General features: G+C 44.6%; 2 protein-coding genes across 3 annotated transcripts; one reads left to right on the top strand and one right to left on the bottom strand.

The window, feature by feature from the left end:
- The first annotated feature begins 10,160 nt into the window (after positions 1–10,160).
- LOC127325529 (uncharacterized) lies at positions 10,161–13,374 on the top strand. Of its 2 annotated transcripts, none has more exons than XM_051352323.2 (7): positions 10,161–10,429; positions 11,705–11,881; positions 11,969–12,106; positions 12,276–12,377; positions 12,445–12,515; positions 12,607–12,674; positions 12,783–13,374. In XM_051352323.2, exons 1-7 carry the CDS (start codon positions 10,241–10,243, stop codon positions 13,028–13,030), a joined length of 993 nt encoding a protein of 330 aa, XP_051208283.1. In that variant the 5' UTR covers positions 10,161–10,240; the 3' UTR covers positions 13,031–13,374. The 2 variants fall into 2 exon arrangements, with proteins under 2 accessions (XP_051208283.1, XP_051208284.1); XM_051352324.2 differs by having other exon boundaries at positions 10,301–10,429; positions 11,712–11,881; positions 12,783–13,372.
- A 2,517-nt stretch (positions 13,375–15,891) lies between these two features.
- LOC127325643 (probable disease resistance protein At1g61300) lies at positions 15,892–20,312 on the bottom strand. The gene is made up of 3 exons (XM_051352451.1): positions 20,126–20,312; positions 18,511–19,711; positions 15,892–18,406 (listed from the first exon to the last, which is right to left on the bottom strand). The coding sequence occupies exons 2-3, from the start codon at positions 19,690–19,692 to the stop codon at positions 16,094–16,096; spliced, it is 3,495 nt and encodes a 1,164-aa protein (XP_051208411.1). The 5' UTR covers positions 19,693–19,711; positions 20,126–20,312; the 3' UTR covers positions 15,892–16,093.
- Positions 20,313–21,126: the final 814 nt, after the last annotated feature.

The following is a 21,126-nucleotide window of genomic DNA, read 5'->3' as shown; positions in this document are numbered from 1 at the left end:
CACTATTATGATGTAGTACACAGCGTGATCACAGGAATGACTCCTCCGAGCACTTACTTCTTCAAGCAAATTGTATACGCTAATAATGACGAAGTGTAGGTTCTAGCATAATAAAGTTTGCATAGATAGTTTGACTAATCAAAGTTTATATTGTACACAACAGTTCAAGCATGATCACGGAAGCGCGCGACGATTGGATCAAACGGAACCATGCGACGATTGGATCATACCAGCAGTGCATGCACCTATACTCACAGAGATGCTCAAGTACATATACCAAACTAAATAAGGAACCAAAAACAAATGTATGTGCATTCTGATCCTACATAAGTACAGATATAGGCCAACTTCCGGGGTAGCGTTGAGTTGAAATTTCCCAGTAATTGCTGCCCTCCAGCTCGATCGGTTCGAATTTCCTGTCGAATTCAAGAAAAAACATTTGTTATAGTACTGGCCCATCGTTCCATCCGTCACGGAAGATCATTTGCTTCCGGGTCATCAACCTTGGATCGTTCAGCAGCGTCACCACCACTCCGCGATAAGCAGTTTGCTTCCTCTACCGAGCCTTACTCACCAAATGGGGCGAATTCCTGTCAATCGAGATGCAACCACAATGCAGTCCTATGCAGCTGATGTCGATCATGTGACCGTGTGCTTCCCAGTGCCTCTTTTTTCTACGTATACCTACGGATGCCATACATGCATGCGTGCAATTCTCAGCGATTTCTTGGTCGCTAATGCCATGCGCGAAGATTTCACGGGAAAGAAAAGGTTGGGATGGGGTGCTGGATGTTTTCTATGGGTCCACCATATATTGCAGAGGAGCGCAGTGGTACTACATATATGATGAATCTCTATCAAATGATGTCATAATCATCCTGCTACTATGTTTGTGGCCATACAAATAATTTACGACACGTTTGGAACAACCACCCAACAACTAGTAATTTATTATGCCCATACACTATTATGATGTAGTACACAGCGTGATCATAGGAATGACTCCTCCGAGCACTTACTTCTTCAAGCAAATTGTATACGCTAATAATGACGAAGTGTAGGTTCTAGCATAATAAAGTTTGCATAGATAGTTTGACTAATCAAAGTTTATATTGTACACAACAGTTCAAGCATGATCACGGAAGCGCGCGACGATTGGATCAAACGGAACCATGCGACCATTGGATCATACCAGCAGTGCATGCACCTATACTCACAGAGATGCTCAAGTACATATACCAAACTAAATAAGGAACCAAAAACAAATGTATGTGCATTCTGATCCTACATAAGTACAGATATAGGCCAACTTCCGGGGTAGCGTTGAGTTGAAATTTCCCAGTAATTGCTGCCCTCCAGCTCGATCGGTTCGAATTTCCTGTCGAATTCAAGAAAAAACATTTGTTATAGTACTGGCCCATCGTTCCATCCGTCACGGAAGATCATTTGCTTCCGGGTCATCAACCTTGGATCGTTCAGCAGCGTCACCACCACTCCGCGATAAGCAGTTTGCTTCTTCTACCGAGCCTTACTCACCAAATGGGGCGAATTCCTGTCAATCGAGATGCAACCACAATGCAGTCCTATGCAGCTGATGTCGATCATGTGACCGTGTGCTTCCCAGTGCCTCTTTTTTCTACGTATACCTACGGATGCCATACATGCATGCGTGCAATTCTCAGCGATTTCTTGGTCGCTAATGCCATGCGCGAAGATTTCACGGGAAAGAAAAGGTTGGGATGGGGTGCTGGATGTTTTCTATGGGTCCACCATATATTGCAGAGGAGCGCAGTGGTATTACATATATGATGAATCTCTATCAATTAATGTCATAATCATCCTGCCACTATGTTTGTGGCTATACAAATAATTTACGACACGTTTGGAACAACCACCCAACAACTAGTAATTTATTAGGAAAATGATTCTATTCCCCCGGGGGATAACGCGCTTGCAACCCCCGGTTGCCTGGCCGCGCAATCAGCGCGGGTGGACCCACCCACGTTCACCTCTCCTTATCCCTATCCCCTTCCTTTTCACACACGCACGGAGAGAAAAATGGAGGTCACCGCACGGCGAGCTCTCCGCTGCGCCGCCGTTCGTCGAGCCGCTGCGCCGCCGTTCGCCGAGCCGCTGCGCCGCCGTTCGCCGAGCCGCTGCGCCGCCGTTCGCCGAGCCGCTGCGCAGCCGGTCGCCGCCGCATGATGGAGCCACGGCCGCCGAACGCCGTCGTCCACACCAGCACCTCCCCTGCCTCGCACCGCCGTAGAGGCCGCCGCCATGGATCTGATGGATTCGTGGCTGGAGGCCGCAGCTGCTAGCGTCGCTTTGCCGTCGATCTGACCGACGCCGCAGCTAGAGGCGCTGCCTCCCGTCTCGCCGAGGCACCTCGCCGTGCAGCCTCCCCCTCCCGTCTCGCCGAGGCGCCTGCCGCGGAGCCGCCGTCGCCCGTCTCATGGAGGCATCTGGCTGTTGAGGAGCGCAGGGGCACCAAGGCAGGGCTCCGCCAGGAACGGCATCTGGCGATGCTACCAACCGCAGTCGAAAGTGCTACCTTGGGCGCCTGTTGTTGCTGCCGGCGGAGGCTGGCATTGCTACCTTTTGGCGTTTGGCAGTGCTACCGGCGGAGGGTGGATTTGCTACCTTAGGTGTTCGACGTTGCTGTCGGCGGTTCTGGGCGTTGCTACCTTTAGTATAGAAATTTTGCTACGAGGTCTGTTTTGATACAATAGCAATGACCTCGTCAGAGACCTTTGTAAAAAATGATGTGATGCTTTTTTTTTGCTATAATTGTTTTGTTGTTTTGCTACTTTAGTATAAAAAATTTGCTACGAGGTCTCCGGCGAGGTCTCCGGCGAGCCCAGCTTTTTTATTTTCTTTTCATAACGAACCGTTTTTTGCTTCAGTCATTTGCTGCCGGGAGTGATTTTTTGCTGCCGGGAGATGTTTTTTTGCTACATGCAAATCTAACCGTTAAAATGGTTGATCCGACGGCTGGGGACCCGGGGGCTGGGAAATCAGATCCCCCGGGGGGACGCCCAGCAGTTTCCAATTTATTATGCCCATACACTATTATGATGTAGTACACAGCGTGATCACATGAATGACTCCTCCGAGCACTTACTTCTTCGAGCAAATTGTATACGCTAATAATGACGAAGTGTAGGTTCTAGCATACTCCCTCCATACCGGATTAATGGGCAAATACGCACTTCAAGAAACATGTTTGACTACTAATTTAGTCAATAAAATATAAGATATGCTTAAACTAAAATTATATCCGGAATGGGCAAATCACAAAAATTATATTGTTGGAAACATTTTTAAATACGAATCCAACGGTATCAATTTTGTAGCATATATCTCATATTTTGTTGACCAAATTTATGCTTAAACTTCTTTCTCGAAATGCGTAATTACCCATTAATCCGGAATGGAGGTAGTACTAAAGTTTGCATAGATAGTTTGACTAATCAAATTTTGTATAACCTGCTATATGACTCAAAGCCTGCAAATTGGAATTCATAAAAAAGTACTTATTTCTTTCGTTAAAATTAAACTTTGTTTCCATATCATAGTATATGGGAAAATGCTACAGTATGTACATATGAATGAAAAAGTTGTACCACTAGCTACATTTTTATCACATGATTGACGATGCACCTATGATCGAAACGGTAGTGGTGTCATTTTTTCGTTCATTTGTACTTATTAACATGCTACTATATACACCATATGGTTTGCATCTATGACCAAAACAAGTTCCATCATTAGAAGCAGTCCATAAGAAAAGAAATATCAGCCATATTGTTGTCCACTGACGACCAAAATAAATAGTGCGCGCGAAGTTGACAAAATAAACAATGTACTGGATATATAGTATTTGAGTTTCTATGAGTTATGTAATTGAAAACAAGTACTCCATATGTATCCTACTAATATAGAGCCATGTTCATAAAAGTAGCGCAAACGGGATCATCTTTGAACACAAATAGTGTGTTGAAGTTTTGGTCCTGCTTTAATTCTTCATTTAGGTGAGCTTCACTATTTTTCCAACGCGTGGGACAAAGTTTTCCATCCTTCATATAGTCTAGCCTAGCAATTTTGATTGATATGAATCCCTTCAGCCAGCTGCTAAGACAATTAGGATAATCTTCTGTGTTAATTATTCTCATTTATAAATTTTCATGACACCATACACAATTAGATCAAGAATTCTACTTATAAGGTTTAATGATTAATGCCTACGTTCCTGGAGCATGACTACAAGCGTTCCTCTCAAGTACTTAATCAAACTAATATATCCCATTATATGCCCACCATGGCCATGCACGACCCGATCACCACGATACATAGATCCGGTTGCCCCTCACGGGCACCGGACCTTCCCCTTGCAATCTTTTCTCTGGACTATTATTTTTGTCTATATTTTTAGCTACTCGAGGTATTTTTACATATTGGGGCCGTATTAAATGTGTTCTACTCCAACATCTAACTCTCCGTGTAATTCAAGTCCAACGGTAGCTCCATGTAGATATGATACACAATGTATCACCTTATAAATGTATGTACATTTTGATTAAAAAAACGTGGTCGGTAGACATTTACCATGCATAGACACCACGTGTTGTTTTATTGCACACATATTTACTATACAAATTATTTTCATAAGATGGTACCATGCTTTTTTGGTAAAATGATATGGTATATTATTGACCTATTGTGATGATGGTCAGCATGGCGGTGCGCTGCCCTAGAAGCCTAATCAGACCATCGTGCTAAAATACAAGGTAGATCAATGTCGATGAATCGATGCATTGTTTCTTTTGTAGTTCTAAATTAAAGGGCTTTGAGAAATAACTCGAGAGATGGAGGAAATACCGATTCCGCGACTGGACCTTGACGCACTAGCTTTCCTGGCAGGGTAGACCGACTTTCATCGTTGATCGCGAGGGAAGATAGACACATGAGGAGCGTCCCACATGGATGAGTAGTATTTACATTTCTCTCTAGTGTCACGCACCAGAGGAGGTCAAAATGGTCATGTCTTTACTCTGTACGAGGTTGCAAGACCGTGCACGACAGGAACGAGAGCAGAGACACAGAGAGAAGCCATTTCATTTCTAATTTGGGCCAACATATTGCCTTGCCCTGCATCTCGTTTCATATCCCATCTACATATCAAAACAGCTCCATCGCTGAAAAGGTCAAGAAAGTCAGATTCATGCTGACCCTTTATTATTTCAGCTGGTACATCAATGCACCCTCATGGAACATCTTTTGACACATCAAGACATATGATTTATCCACCAACTCCTTTTGCCTCGTAGAGATCATCAACTCTCACACCTTCTGCGGTACGGCCATCACCATATGCTACATATCCCATTCATACGGCCGAGGCTTACTCAGAAGATGGGGTGAATGCCTAGCATCCAAGATGCAACTACTGCCGAGTGCTACGTGGTAGTAGGCCATCATGTGGTGGTATGCTTCCCGGTGCCTCCATTTCCTAAAAATACTTATGGATGTTGTTCATGTGTGCAGTTTTCACGATTTCATTGTTTACGCCATGCATGGGTAACTCGTGAGTAGTTGATGGGGTGTGAAAAGGGAAGTTGTTTGTGACTCCATATGCAAAGCGGAGTGATTTATAATATGGATCTTTGCCAATCATTCTCATTATTGTCTTTCCATAGTGTTCTATCGCCATGAAATAATTTACGACATTTGTGGGTAGGAACCATCCACCAACTAGTATGATGTGGCCAAGTACTATGATGATAAAATTGATGCACATGACTCCCCGGCCGGGACCTAATACACGTAATTGTTAAGAGAATTTTTATTTTAAAATTTCAACTTTTTCCCATATCGATATATGGCCAAATATTACAATACATACATATGAAAAGTTGTGTTACTTCCTTTATCTGCTACTAGTAAAGGTGCATGTGCTATACACGTATTATAATCTACGATTAATATAAAAATTCTTTTGATTTTATTTCTCTTTGATTGAGTTTTGTTAGAAGAGAAATGTTAAATGTGTCTCATGCCCAACCATGTGCACATACTTGTCTTCACATAAAATTCATGATCATATAAACATGTGTTGACGTCAGAAACCCTCTGGCGAGCAGAGACGGTCAGCACGGTAGAGCCGGGAACAACTAGGGTTGCGGCTGGCCCCAGTCCCTCAGAGCGACGGCCCGCAAAGCCTCCTGGTCGCACGTCCGATGTTTATCACAAGGGCGTGCCACCTGACCTATACCTGGTCAGGAAGGTGTGGATGATGCCTCGCTTAGTTTCCTGCAGGGCACACACGTAAACGTTAAATAAGAGCCTCGATCGGCTCTCAGGTTATCCTGTGAATCGGCTCAAAGAGCCGATTCACCCATGATTCAGACGGGGTGTCCGAATATATGGTGGTCCTGCTTGATCAAGGTAAAGCTAATGAGATCTACGACGATTTAGGGTTTTCACCGCATAATCGGATCATCCTACTCACGATTGGGCCTCGCGCTCGCGCACGGTGACCGTAAGCCGATCCTAGACGGAGCCTAAAAACCAACACGAGGTTGATCCTCGGAACATCCTGTCTAGGGCTAGCAAACGTCACCCTACACGCCGCTGGATCCTCCAACCCTTTGTAAGGCCTAACTATTGCGGATGTTAAACTAATCCTTGATGAAACAAGGAGCAACCGTAACGGATCAGATCTACTAAACTATGACCAAGCGGGGTGCCGCCCCTACACCTAAGATAGGTGTAAGGGCGGCTAGACATGCAAGGGTCGCACTACGAAAGCATGTAATTCGAAGAACAATGCTAACCCTAACATGTCTAAGACAACTACGTTGCTCGCCATCAAAAAGGCTTCAGTACGAGCAACGCATGAACAACGTGCCGCCCCTACACCTAAGATGGGATCCTGTTGTTTCTACTTTTTACACGCAAAAATTCACGGCGTGGAGTGTAAAGCATGATGGGCAATGCAAACATCATGCTGACTGAGATTTCAGCAGATCTTGGAGAAGTTTTGACTCGAGTGCATACCTGTTAGCAATGGACCGGCTGCAGGATGAAGAAGATATGGACTGTATTCTAAATTGAGCAATGAAACACTATCATGATTATTGTCCTCAGGGGGAGCCTAGGTACCCTCGAAGTCTCCCTTGTCCATATGCATAATACTCTTTTCCACATGAAGATACTGCAGACCCTCGCAGATTCCTTTTATTATTGAATAACGAGTGTCCCATTGGAGCCCTCTTAATTCATCTGCATAATAAAGAAGGCAGAAGAACGTGAGGTTTTTCAACCTTTATTTTGTGAACTTTATGTGTGATTTGCTCTAAAAATATATTTGTGCACTGTTAAACATAAAAATATATATAGCCCCTTATACTGTGGCCCTTTATTGAAGAGTAGTAGTTAACAATAAACACAAGAGTTGACAGCAACTAATCACATTCGAGAGTGTACCTGCAATATAGTTTTCAAGACTTCCATTGTTGACGTACTCAAAACAGAGTATTCTTTCTCTATCCTCAAACAAAATGTATCCGCCTGACCCTTCATTTTTGAATGGTTTATGTACCATATTTCCGCGAGTAAGTATTTGGTTACTAGAGTACCCTCTATTACATTCTTTCATGAATTTCCTTCATAGTTGATCGAGTATGATGGTTTATTTCCATTTTGCGCAGATTCAAGTACTGCACCCTCCTCCTCTTTCACCCGTATCATTCACATGTCAGTTACCTCGACTCCGGGCTTGATCCGGACAAGGACTTCACCGACCTTAAGTCTACACTTGATAAAGCCCTCAGCGGCTTCATAGCCGAGGTTGGCATCGACAAAATCAGGCATGAGAAGAAAGTGAAAGGTTGCTATGTGTGCAACCACATAACCAAGTTCCCCTGCCTCAAGCAATCGGCGCATGACAATGGGATGGAGGCCTGGTTTGCCATCCTACAGATGAGGTCGATTGTAAGGTCTCAGAACGATCTCTTGTTGCCATCCAGTCTTCAGCGGATGTTCGTGAACATGGCGGACACCACCGATGAAAACGTGAGAGCCGAGTTCCGTGCCATCCAGCGGACCATTTGCACAATACTCTGGAGGGATGTCTGCGGTAATGGTGGCTTGTTCCACTATGGTCCCGCACTTTCTAAGGCCGAGATAGAAGGCCGATTAGAAGATGGATATGACGACAGAACATTCAACACGCTTGAGGGCATCCGTCCCTTCCCGCCGAAGCCGACTTGACTCAAACACTTTTGTCCTTTGCAAATGTTAGTCATAAAATTACTTAAGTAATTTTCATGCTTTTTCTTTGCACTACTCTATGTTATATCTCTCTCTACTAATGTACTAACAACTTTCATTTCTTTTTTATGTGTTTGCATAGATGACGTACTATGTCGTCTACCACGGCAGGGTTCCTGGAGTCTACGAGGACCTGGAAGATCAGAGGCAGGTCCACCGTTTCAGCGGCAACAGCTACAAGGGGTACACCACTTTGGAGGAGGCGGAAACTCGATACGCCAAGTTTCGAGCGGGACAGAGGAGGGAGATGTGGAGGACCCCTTTCATCGTGATGATGCTTGTCGCCACCGTCTCTCTAGTTTATTATGTCATTGTTGTTTAGCTAGGCCATCGACACTGGACTTATATGTATTTGTGTAACATGTGCTACTTCGAGTTTGAACCATATGGTCAACTATCTAGTATCTAAACTTGTGTTATTAATGCATGCATGTTATGAACATTTGGGACTTTCTATATAACTATGTATTCTGTGTATTCTGGTATACTGTGTATTCTGGTGTATATTTCGAGTTTTATTTTTTTAATCCTGTAAACAATACCACCGGCGCCCCAAAAACTGTACCCCTGGCGAAATTGAAATCGCCAGCGCTACAGCATATTACCCCCGGCGAATTCGCAAACCGCCTGTGCTAAGCATTACCGCCGGCGATTCGGGGGAAAGCGCCGGGGATAACGGCAGTTACCACCGGCGATTTGGACAACGCCGGCGATACGACATTACCACCGGCGAGGTGGTCGCCGGCGAATGCGTAAACGCCGGCGGTAAGTCATTTTGGGACGCCGGCGGTAAGGCATTTCCTAGTAGTGTCTGTTTCGAACATGAGTGGGCATTGAAGGCCGGGACGCCCCGCAGTCACAGCCGCATCATACACGTTGAGTTGTGCTTGAACAGGTATTCACGGTGAGTTGTGCTTGAAATTTATCGCAAAAAAAAAGAGTTGTGCTTGAAACGTATTCACGGTTTAATTATATAAAGGGGAATGTCTAACAATAGACATCAACTGCTTCGTGGTGTAATGGCGTGCAGCGCGTTTGCTATTGTGGGCTTGAGTTCGAATCCTCACTTCATGCATTCATTTTATATTATTTGGTCAACCAACTGACAGGTGGGACCTGTGCGTAAAGCATCTCATGGTCTCAGTTCAAAATAAATAAAAACATACATGGGTATTTTTGCAAAATTTTCAATGCCACATGTCGCCTTTTAATTGCTTTTGTACCTATTTGCTCCCTCAATACAAGTTCGTGTACTACAGCATTCACTTTTGCAAGTTGTTGTATGAATTTGCTCCTCTTAGACAAGTTATTGTACCTAGAGTGCTAATACCTCAAGCATTAAATACAGAATCATGAGCAAGGGCAAGGGTGCAACATGGAAAGAAAGATTAAGATATGTGAGATCACTAGGTGCACGTGGGAGTGGCTAGCCCGACTTCCACACCGTTTATTTAGAATCGTCCAAATTCTATAAAACGGCAATGTTAAGTTCAACTCGTTATTGCCCCCTTTCTATAACCGAACTCGTTACATCCAAATTCTCCCAACATCCTTTGCTCTACATGGGCAAACAAATGGAACTGCCAATTTTTCCCTAATGACTTCCTTGTTAAGTTCAATCGATATTTGCCATTTTTTTTTCCAGTCCCTTCATGCCATCATTCTATGGATGCAAGGAAGACGAAATATATAACCCCGGTCCCAAGAAAGAAACAATGGAGATGCCAAAGCATCTAAATAGAATTCCACAAGAAAAATCATCATCATCATCAACAGTAATAAAATTAAAAAAAGTATATAAACGTGCGGAGGCGGAGCAGACTACGCGCCCCCGCCCGTCGCCGCTTCCAACTCCGACCACGCACCGCGACCGAACCCTAGCCGCCGCAATCCCCGCTCCCTCCCGATGCAGACGGAGGCGCGGGTGGGCGGCGTGGTCGTCGACGGCGGCCGGGCTGCCGTGGCGGCGGCCCGCCGCCCGGAGCAGCAGCAGCGCCACATCGGCACGGCGGCGCACCTGGCCGCGGGCGGGCTCGCGGGCGTCGTCAGCAAGACCTGCACCGCGCCACTCGCCCGTCTCACCATCCTCTTCCAGGTACACACGCTCTCCGCCGCCCACCCGCGCTCAGGGGAGGGCGATATTCTGCCGTCGCACCTGCGAATTTGTTGTCTGAGTCGGGTCTTCAGAGCACACGGAACACTGACGGGGACTAGTTGCGGAATTTCTCCCCTATCTGTTGCAATCCACTCGATTCTGTAACGCTTTGGTCGGCGCTTAGGAGAGGATTTTGACCACGAACGAATGGAATCCCCTGTTAAATGTACTATTGAGGATTTGGGAGCTGCAGAAGCTTGGGATAAACCTTGGGGCGTAGCAGTTAATGTGGCTATGTGAGCATGGAGGAAGAATGTGCTTCTTCAGTCTTCAAAGAGAACTGGATGCTGATAATAACAATATAGATTCCTCAACTTAGCTCGTTCTATACGATGCATAGATTATTTCCTTGCCTCGACAATAAGGAACTATATCATTTTTGTTATTTTTTACTGATACTCTGCACATCTGGTCCCTAGTTACTCCCTTTCGTTGAGTTTTACGGGGTGTAGTTTGACCGTCTGAAGTTAAGCCTTGGCTGTAAATCTCTTGTGCAATACACTATCCATGATTGCACAATTGCATGGAGTTGTTTTTAAATGCGAACCTAACAGTGTCATATTATGTCAGATAACCCACATATTGAACGAGTACCATCGACGCCTAATTAAGACATACGAGATGTATTTGTTGAATTATGCGTAGAAGATAGATTTCACCAGAGAGAAAGGATCCCCCCCACCCCCCCCCCAATTAAATTTGTTGGATTCTTTCTGCCCTGTTACCTAGTGAGGAAGCAGGGACTGAAAGAGCATGGGTTAAACCTTGGGGGTGTAGCAATTAATGAAGTTGTGTGAGCATGAATGGAGAATTTCTTCTTTCATGGGGTGTCTGGCATGCTCGGTGTGCATTTTACTTTTCAACATTGAGGCTCTTTAAACTAATTAAATGATGGAGGCATTTTAGTACCATAATAGATTCACATTTCTGTTCTACTTACTGCTTTTCTGCTTGACTTAGTTCTGTATGGAATGTATAAATTCGTGCCTCACCTTAACTGGTTGTCTGGAACTGTATACCCCAGTTAACTCCCTTCGTTGAGTTTCTTATGGTGTAGTTTGACCATCCTAAATTAAACCTTGTTTCTAGTTATGCAATCACAATTGCGTCAAAATGTTACTGAATACTGAACCTAACAGTGTTGAATTTGTGTCACTTAACCACACATTGATGATAAAATCTGTTATACGAGCTTGTGACATACTGATCCGACAGGTGGCAGGTATGCATTCAGATGCTGCAGCTCTAAGGAAGTGTAGTATATGGCACGAGGCTTCACGGATTGTTCGAGAAGAAGGCTTCGGGGCATTTTGGAAAGGCAACCTAGTGACAATTGTACATCGGTTACCTTATTCTGCCATGAGCTTCTACTCATACGAGCGATACAAAAAGGTCAGCGCTAAGTCTCAGTATGTGAACATGTAAGATCGGTTGTGACTTTGAATATTGTTGTAGTTATGGTTTTAAATATCATTGCAGTTCCTCAGAATGGTGCCTGGCCTAGACGACCCAAATTATGCTGGTGTTGTGAATCTGCTTGGTGGTGGTTTGGCAGGAGTCACAGCGGCATCTGTTACTTACCCTTTGGATGTTGTTCGAACTCGTTTGGCAACACAGGTAATGTTTTTCTTCCTTTTGTGAATAACAGTCAAACAATCGGTCAATTTAACTTCCATTTAGAACTTATAAACATCCTTTTGTTTCAATTTCACGCAATGCAACTTTACAGTCCAAAGGAACATGCTATTATTGTATTCTAATTAAGTTCATGTTTAAATTCCTGCAGAAAACCACTAGGTATTACAAGGGCATATTTCACACATTGTCTACAATTTGTAAAGAAGAGACGGGCAGAGGATTGTATAAAGGTCTTGGTGCCACGTTATTGGTAAGCCGTACACTTCTACTGAGATTTGTTTTTAAGTTGGGTTGCCAGTAACTTTTACGAGTTACAGGGAGTTGGACCTGGTATAGCAATCAGCTTCTATGTATACGAATCCCTGAGGTCTCATTGGCAAATGGAAAGGTGAGCATTATTTTGCCATGTTGGCTATTATCAATTTTTTTTTTTTTTTGGATTCAATCTCTGTTTTTTTCTGATCCCATATGTGCACCAGGCCGAATGATTCCAACGCTATTGTGAGCTTGTTTTCTGGGAGTCTATCTGGTATTGCAGCATCGACAGGTAAGTGGTCTTTGGTACTTAATTACCTGAATCGTTGTTTAGCTTACATGACTCATTTGCATTGCTACTAAATTCATCTCGGGTGACAAACACTATTCAATATTGCAGCCACATTTCCCCTTGACCTTGTAAAGCGGCGGATGCAACTCCACGGTGCTGCTGGGGCAGCGCCTATTGACAAATCGAGCATAGCTGGAACCATCCGCCAAATCCTGCAGAAGGAAGGCCCTCGTGGCTTCTACCGAGGCATTGTCCCGGAGTACCTGAAGGTTGTTCCTAGCGTTGGGATAGCCTTCATGACCTACGAGGTGCTGAAGAGCCTGCTCTCCAGCATTGGCGAGGATGACGAGAACTAAGATAGCGAACTTGGTTAAACTCAAGTTAGCTCACATTTTTGCCTTGCCGCCTTAGTTTACTGCAAGAAGACTACACACTGTATGAGAGTGATTACAGCGCATGCCTTTGCTGGGCAGTTTTGTAGGTGTTGGTAGGATAAAGCCTTTACCTGAGAAAGACCATGTTGTACCATAGGCTATAGAGCAAACGGATGGATCTGTTTTCCTCTGAGCATATTATGCTCTGATTCGTAGTGAAATGTAATGCCCTTCCCAAGGAGAAACCTCCCAAGGTGTAACAAATCTGTGTATTTATTACTGCCGGTTTCATGTTTACACCAAGATGGCTACAGTGGATATTGAAAATTGTCAACTTGCAGCAGGCATTTTCCTACATTCTTGTTCATTGGCACAACGATGCAGATGTAGAAACAAGATACCAAATGGGGCTATATATTTATCAAATCTGATTAGCAAAACTCAAAACAATATTCTTCACACTTGCTGAAGAACTGAGATTTCATTGGCACAAACATGCAGATGTAGGAATTGAGTGTGGTTTAGGGGGATGGCTTGCGCGGTGTCCACACTTCGTAGCTGTGGAACATCCGGCAATAGTAGTCTTCGCGCGATACCAATCGTATTGAGCTTTGCATGGTCACCACCGTTGGCATGCAACGAGCAAATTTGGTTAGACCAGCATGTGTCGACTTTTAATTAAACGGGCGGAAAACCAATGCGTTATGGGCAGCTTTAGGTCAAGAGAGACGTGCGCAGAGTTTAAGGAAATGCACACACATTGTACATTACTATTAAAATATTGTTTGTTCAAAACAAAAGTACCATTACAATATGGACGCGTCTAGGGAGCACACGCGTGCCCGTTAGTAGAATCTGGCATATCCCTATTTATGGTAATATTGTGTATGATCGAGTTCCACAAAAGTCAAAAGAGGAAACTCACGTGGTCACCTGAGACATGCCCACATGGTCTCACATGGATGCACCGATGCTAATGATTACTTCCCAAAATAAATTTAAAACGCTATAACTTTTGTGTCGAATCTCGAAATTATGATTCGCTTTCACTTTCGGGATCCTGACGATAAGATCTTCGAAACTAGTTCTCAATTCCATATGTTCCGGCGAAATTTGTTAAGAAGCAACTTTGATATGTGACAGAGCAACTTTCGTTTACAACAAAGCAACTTTGGTGCACGAAATTTGTGCACCAGAATGGCACCGTCGGGCTCCAAAGTTGCTCTTCCGTGGACCAAAGTTGCTCTGTGGGGTATCAAAATTGCTTTGTCACACACTAAAGTTGTTCTATGGGGCATCAAATTTGCTTTGTCGGGCACCAAAATTGTTCTATCAGCCGCCGGGCACAAAAGTTGGTTTGTCGGGACCAAATTTGCTCCATCGGGCACCAAAATTTAATTAGCCAATTGCTCTGCTAGGGAGTAAAGTTGCTTTGTCAGGCAGTAAAGTTGCTCTATCGGGCTCCGAAGTTGCTCTGGTGGGCATTAAAGTTGCTCCGTCGGGTTGCGAAGTTGCTCCGTCGGGTTTCAAAGTTGCTTTGCATTGTCATGTGCTAGAATTGCGCCGTCGAGCACCAAAATTGTCCCAAAATTTGCTTCGTAGGGCACCAACCTTTTGCTATAAGGCACCAAAGTTGCTCCCGTTGAACACAAAAATAGCGCTATCAGGCACCAAATTGCCCTTACTAGTACCAAAATTGTTTGTTGGGTAAGAAAGGGACGGAAAAAAACAAGGACAGGGGAAACGAGAGAAAAAATTTGTTGAGCCGCATCCATGATCTGTTAACTACAAAGTTGTGCACTAAAATTGTACCATCAGCGTCACAGTTGCTCTGTTTATACATCAGTGTTGCTATGTTAACACCAAAATTGCTTTCTCATGTACCAAAGTTGCTCTCATGTACATCAAAATTGCTCTGTCGGGTAACAAAGTTGCATCTTCGGACACCAAAATTATGTCGTTGGACATCAAAATTTACATGTTGAGCTTTGTCACGCACTAGAAATGCGCCTTATTAAACCAAAATTGCCTCGTCAGACCAAAAAATTGCTCTAAAAGACAACAATGTTGCGTCGCCGAGCAATAAAGTTGTGTCATTAGGCTCCGAAGTTGCTCTGTCCAATACCCATCAACCACCAAATTTGCTCTGATGTGCAGGATGTACCCTGATCGACGACGTCCTGGCGGAGGGCATTGGTGCGGATGTGCGCAAGGAGGGCGCCGGACGCGGCGGTCCAGACGGGCACCCACGATGCGCCGGTAGCGGCGAGCGCCTCGGCTGCCATCCACACGAACGCATCCCCGACGACGCAGCTCACCCGCGTCGCCACCGGAGGCTTGCGCTCCCTCGAGCCCGTCCCTGATCCCACCGGCCTCGGCCGCCACCATGAAGAGCTCCATCCGTCGAGGCAGGGGCAGCATTGGCATCTGCCCCGACGGAGCTGGCAGCCCGTCCGCGACCTCTACGAAACGCAGGTTGCCCAGGAGCGCACCGGCTTTCCGGAGCTGCGCGACGGAGTCGGCGGTGGTGAGGAACGAGATGGCCGTCCCGTCCGGCGCCGCGGCGGCGAGGGCGCGCGCGAAGTAGAGCATCACGGCGGCGTGGGGAACTGAAAAGGAATGCCACCACGGCGTTGCGCGGCGGCGGCGTCGCCATCGTCGGTACGTGCTCTGTTTTTGTGGAGCAGCTAGATTGGTTTTGCTTCTGTGTCGTGTCATGACGTGTGTGCGCGATGGGGATTTTATTTTGAGACCCGTCTAGCGGAGAACGATCTGTGGCCAGGACAGCGCCCGCTCGGCGCGTCCGGCTGGCACGCGCCCGCTAGTGAGATTTCAGGTTACAATATTTTACACAGATGCATGTCGCTAGGAAGCATTTACACACTACACGGTCTTAAGTCTTAACACACTCCCAGACGAGATGCCGGGCAAGTTTGATTATCAGGTCTCGCACAACTGAAAAACGCCTCCAGGCAAATCGGCAAGGATGATTTACATACTCCTGCCAGTCGGGCAAAAACGCCAACAAACCTTAGCTACTTGCACTCAAGAACACATCAGGTCTCTGGCAATACTTCGGTCCAGCTCACAACATAGGACCCGACGAAGCTTGGGTTGAAGGAAAGATTTGACACCTTCTTCCAGTTCCAATCGCTCCCAGGATTCAGTATCACCCATCCGTAGAACCTTCAGACTTTGTGGCAAGCTGGCCATGTCAAAAGGAAGCTTCTTCAGCTTCGGACAATCTCCAATCTGCAGCACCTCTAGGGATGGGAATGTCACACCGGGATCTGCAATAGTGACCAGCCTTCTGCAGTACTGAAGACAAAGGTGCTTGAGGCAAGGAAATGTCTGGGAATTCTCTTGTCCACTCCACACGTTGTCAACATGATTCCTTGTAAAAGCCTTCCGCATGCTATCACTGCATTCTACATTGAGTTCTTCAAGGCAAGGCAGATACATCGCCCAAGACACGTGCTCTAGCTTGCGGCAGCCTGACACTATCAAGCAAGTGAGCCTTGGAAATACAGATGCTGGAGATGTTCCCATCCATTTTACTGTTGTCAATGCTTTCAAATCACGCATGCTCAGGTCACTGAGAACACCAAAACTGTAGGGTTGTTGTCCAGGCCTCTGTATTAATGTTATATCTATCGCATCTCTGTCGCCTACAATAACCAGCTCACACAAGGTCTTTTGTGCGAAGTTCAATGATAGAATATCATAGAGATGGAATTCCCCTTTTTTAGCAGATGGTACCAGACTTAAAGACCGGATGGGTAGGTCAGCCGCATCATGAAGTGATGTCCATGCATCCAGAAGTCCTTCTGATGTAACAACAACTTTCAAGTGATTCAGTGTGGCCAACTCTCTATATACATTAGATCTGATACAATCAGATACCCAGCTAAGATTCACGTGTATTATTTCCAATGCTTCAAGTCTAGATATGACCTCCTTTGGTATTATTTTTATTTCATTGGGCTGCAGGTACAGGAACTTGAGCTTTATGAGGTTACCAAAGCTGTGAGGCACTTCCTCTATACCCAAATTAAGTGACAAATTGAGATGTATCAATTCTGTCAGGTCACATAAGCTTTCAGGTATCCTTTTGAGTCCATTATGGCTCAAGTCCAGATATGTGAGTTTAGCGCAATTCACAAGTACTCCACCTATTATTGTTTCATCCAACCTATTTTCTTGAAGGCACAAGACCCTGAGTTTCAGCGGATCACCAACAGAAGGAAGTTTTGTCATCTTGTTGAACATTAATGAGATGTATTCTGCACTACTCCAAGGGATGCTAAAATTTTCATCTGGGCCAACCCCTGCACGGACAAACCAGTTGTCATTGTTCTTACCGCAGCCACAAGAGATCCATAAAGACATATCACGAATCACATCATGTAGTTTGAAACGATAATTCAATTCTCCACAACCCTCTAACAAACATGCACCTGTAAGGTCGCTCATCAGACTATAAGCTTTTGTGTAGGAACTTTGTATGCCCCCCTCATCCACATAACCTAAGCCAACCCAACATTTAGCGAGATCTTGTCTCATAATCTCATGATCCTCTGGCCATAGTGCACAAGTCAAGAAACAGTTCTTCAACCTCTCGCTTCTCAAGTTATCATAGCTAAATATGATCTTTCTGAAAACTTCTTTCTCCATATCCAGGGGGTCTTCATCTGTGTCAATGCAGCATGACCTTTTCATATGTTGGATGGCAGAATCCCATTGATCCGGATGAAATTTCCCATACATTGCCCTTCCCACAGTTACCAAAGCTAAAGGCAATCCCTTCATTTCAGTCACAAGTATTCTTGCACGATCCTCAATACCAGGAGAAAAAATAGTTTGGTTTCCAACCTTCTTTCTAAATAGCTCCCATGCCTCATTCTCCTGCATATATGGAACTTCTATCTGTTTTCTCACCTCCATCTCACCACAAATTTTTGTACCTCTTGTTGTGAGCACAACTTTTCTCTTGAGTTTGTTCAAAGGTTCAATTCCAAGGGGAAGTGGTATGCCAACTACTTCCAGATCAATTCTTTCCCAGAGGTCATCCAACAGTACAAGGAAGTTTTTATTCTCGAGGAAGCCACGAATCATGCCACTTTGGGTTCCCACATTGCCTTTGCCATCCCCTTCCAGTTTTAGCTCGTCTAAAATTTGTGTTTGGACCTTTAACACTGAACATTCCTTGGAGGCTGTCACCCATATAACAGTCATCCTTCCTTTGAAAAAGCCCAGGATTTTTTTCAGAAGATGTGTTTTTCCCACTCCACCTGGACCCCATATTCCAATTACTCCCAACGTGGGATCATCCTCAATGAGACGGAGAGTGTCTTCTATCTTCAAGGCATAAAAAAGAGACATAGGTTAGTGCTCAGAAAACGGGTTTATGACCAGCTATAGATTCCTAGAAAAATTGAGCTTTGGCACAAATTAACACTTACTGAACGTAACCTAGAAAATTTACTTGTTACATCATCTATAGCAACTTTCCAGGAACTTGCATCCGTTGTTCCACGCATTGACTTCCCATAACGTACCAGTTCCGATGGTAGGCCATTTATTGTCCGTACCAGATCAGTAGCATGTGGCCCGATGCTGGGATCAGAATAAAGATCCCCTTGGTAATTTATTGACTGTCTAAATAGCTCGCGTGCTTCCTCCTCTTGCAATATAGGCAGTTCAATATCTTTGTTCACACCCATCAGATTACCAACGGATCTGTATCCAGATAGTGACATGATTACCACTTTCCTCTTCTTCTCTCCCACAAATCCAAGAGGATATGGAATGCCAACCGCTTGAAGATCCAGATTCTGATGGAGGTCATCCACGATCAGCAGGAAATTTTTGTTCTCGAGCTGTCCACATATCCTGGTGGCTCGAGTGGCCTCGTTACCATCCTTCTTCATACCGAGCCTGCTTATGATTTCATATTGAATATTTGTTACCGAGCAATCGCTAGGGCTTGGAACAAAGATAACAAAATCAAAGAGACTTTGTTCAAGAAATGAATTGTTGATATGCTTGAGGAAATTTGTGTTATCATCTTTGTCTGGACCCCACATTCCAACTATCCCCTCATTGGGATCATTGCTCACGATGAACTGGAGAGCACGCCGGAGAATAACCCATCTGCTTGGCGGTATTGGATTAAGATCTACAAGCATACTCTCGACCGGACGTGGATCTGGCGCACGTGTGATATTATTATCACCTGGTGCATTACTCATGATTGATTTTACCTGTTTCTGCTGCTCATCCGCTCGCTTACTGATCTTATAGTTTTCCAAGAAATTTGGGTAGCAGCACCCGCATAATCGGTACCTATGTTCGTACAGCAGGTGGTTTGCCTCTTCTTCAGATACAGCTCTATTCGCCGAATCCAGCCATAATCTTGCCTGGTCTGTTGGAACGGCTTCCAACGTATGCTCGTCATCTCGAATCTTCTGTTGGACGCCTGCTTGTTTGAGTTTCAAAGCCTCAGTTTCTATCCTGTGATCCCTCACGTTTGAGCCAGCCGTGAAGCAATACAATGCATGCTTTGCAAAACGATTGTAGAATGGACTTATGATCGTGTTGATAGTAGCTCCGCACCAATCACCAAAAGGAGCGACCGCTTGCATTTTAACTTAAGAAGATGCACTGCAAGGCAAATAGTGTGGCTCAGTTGTGGACGGTTATATAAGTACTATCAAAAATATGGAAACAACATCGAATGGAAAATAAAGGTAGGTATACAATATAGTCAAGTTAATTTTTTTATTTCCTCCATAAGGTTGATAGTGGCAATGAGAACATGAAAAGTCTTCAGCTATTTATAAAGCTGGAACCTATAAATATGAGAAATAAATATAGAACTGAAAACTGTGAAAAAAGAAAGAAAGATAGACTGTGCGTATACACGCTAGTAGATCACAGGAAATTAGATGTACTGAATGTCTGAAGCAGTGCGCTGATTTCTCTGAGCTTTAAGACAGTAAGCACCAACTGACGGAAAGCAGTAAACATGGTCTGCATCAACCAGATGTACCAAATCAAAGCCTCTTTCTAAATTACCTGTCGAGAAGGGCGAGAAGCTGATGAAGGCACCGCCACCGCGCGCCGGCGCCAGGCCTATCGCCGATATGCCGAGGAATTCACTGACGAGACGCGAGGGGAGCTAGGCTGTGCGAGTGGTTTTTCTCTTTCTCTTTGGACGACACGCGAATGATAGACGAACGAACGGGAATGGGGATACAACGGAATTAAGTGCCAGCTCGTGCCAGCTGTGTCCTCTAGTTGGAAGGTGCTATACACCGTCTTTGATCGGTACCGCGTACCCGCCCATAACTGTTTGGTCGTGTGCATGTTCCATTCTTGTCTGCGTCGCGTATAGTACAAATTTTTTTACACTAAAGTACAGTTGGAACAAAAGGTCATTATGAAAAATAAAAATAGAAAAGTAATGTCAAAATTACTCAATTATTTTTTTACGAGTGGGTGATTGTGACACTACAAATAAATATCTTTAGAAACCCAACGATTTTTTTCAACAATTTTGTGAATCCCGAGAAAATATTGTTTTCGACAGGTGAACCCCCTTGTGAGTATTTTTTAAAACCCAATGTTGGTGAACGTAATCTACGATTTTTGAAATTATGATTTTAGTTAATTGTTCAATGAATTTGCTAGCCCATTGGACGTACGAACAACACCGACACGTGGGTCCCAGCGTTAGGCCCACACTTTTGTTTGGAGAGCAAACATGCATGGCATATTGGCATACAGTTGATGGTCGCACCGGATCACGCGAAGGTACATACCGGCAGCGCGAGAAACAAAACTAGTACTCCCTCCGATTTATATTACTCGATACTAATATAGATGTATTTAGACATATTTAGTTGTAGATATATTTATTTTAGTGACAAGTTATATAGATCGAAGAGAGTAAAAAAAAAACCCACCGTTAACAACCCAAAAAGAGCAACGTGGAAAAGAAGTCCTTGAAAGTTGGCTTGATATCAAGCCAGTGACGAGGAAAAGCTCCGCTGAAGTGAAGAAGCATCCTCCCAAGT

The sequence above is a fragment of the Lolium perenne genome, chromosome 3 (assembly GCF_019359855.2).
Source record: "Lolium perenne isolate Kyuss_39 chromosome 3, Kyuss_2.0, whole genome shotgun sequence".
NCBI lineage: Eukaryota > Viridiplantae > Streptophyta > Magnoliopsida > Poales > Poaceae > Lolium > Lolium perenne.
Note: the sequence above shows the minus strand (reverse complement) of the source record. Positions and strands in the feature narration are given on the sequence as shown.

What these genes read in the sequence shown, in the direction of transcription:
- LOC127325529 (XM_051352323.2), top strand. Translation starts at nt 10,241, where the DNA reads ATGCAGACGGAGGCGCGGGTGGGCGGCGTGGTCGTCGACGGCGGCCGG. An exon ending in GTCTCACCATCCTCTTCCAG is followed by an intron (nt 10,430 to 11,704) that starts GTACACACGCTC and finishes CTGATCCGACAG; the next exon opens with GTGGCAGGTATGCATTCAGA. An exon ending in TGGTATTGCAGCATCGACAG is followed by an intron (nt 12,675 to 12,782) that starts GTAAGTGGTCTT and finishes TCAATATTGCAG; the next exon opens with CCACATTTCCCCTTGACCTT.
- LOC127325643 (XM_051352451.1), bottom strand. Translation starts at nt 19,692, where the DNA reads ATGCAAGCGGTCGCTCCTTTTGGTGATTGGTGCGGAGCTACTATCAAC. An exon ending in AATTTTCTAGGTTACGTTCA is followed by an intron (nt 18,407 to 18,510) that starts GTAAGTGTTAAT and finishes TATGCCTTGAAG; the next exon opens with ATAGAAGACACTCTCCGTCT.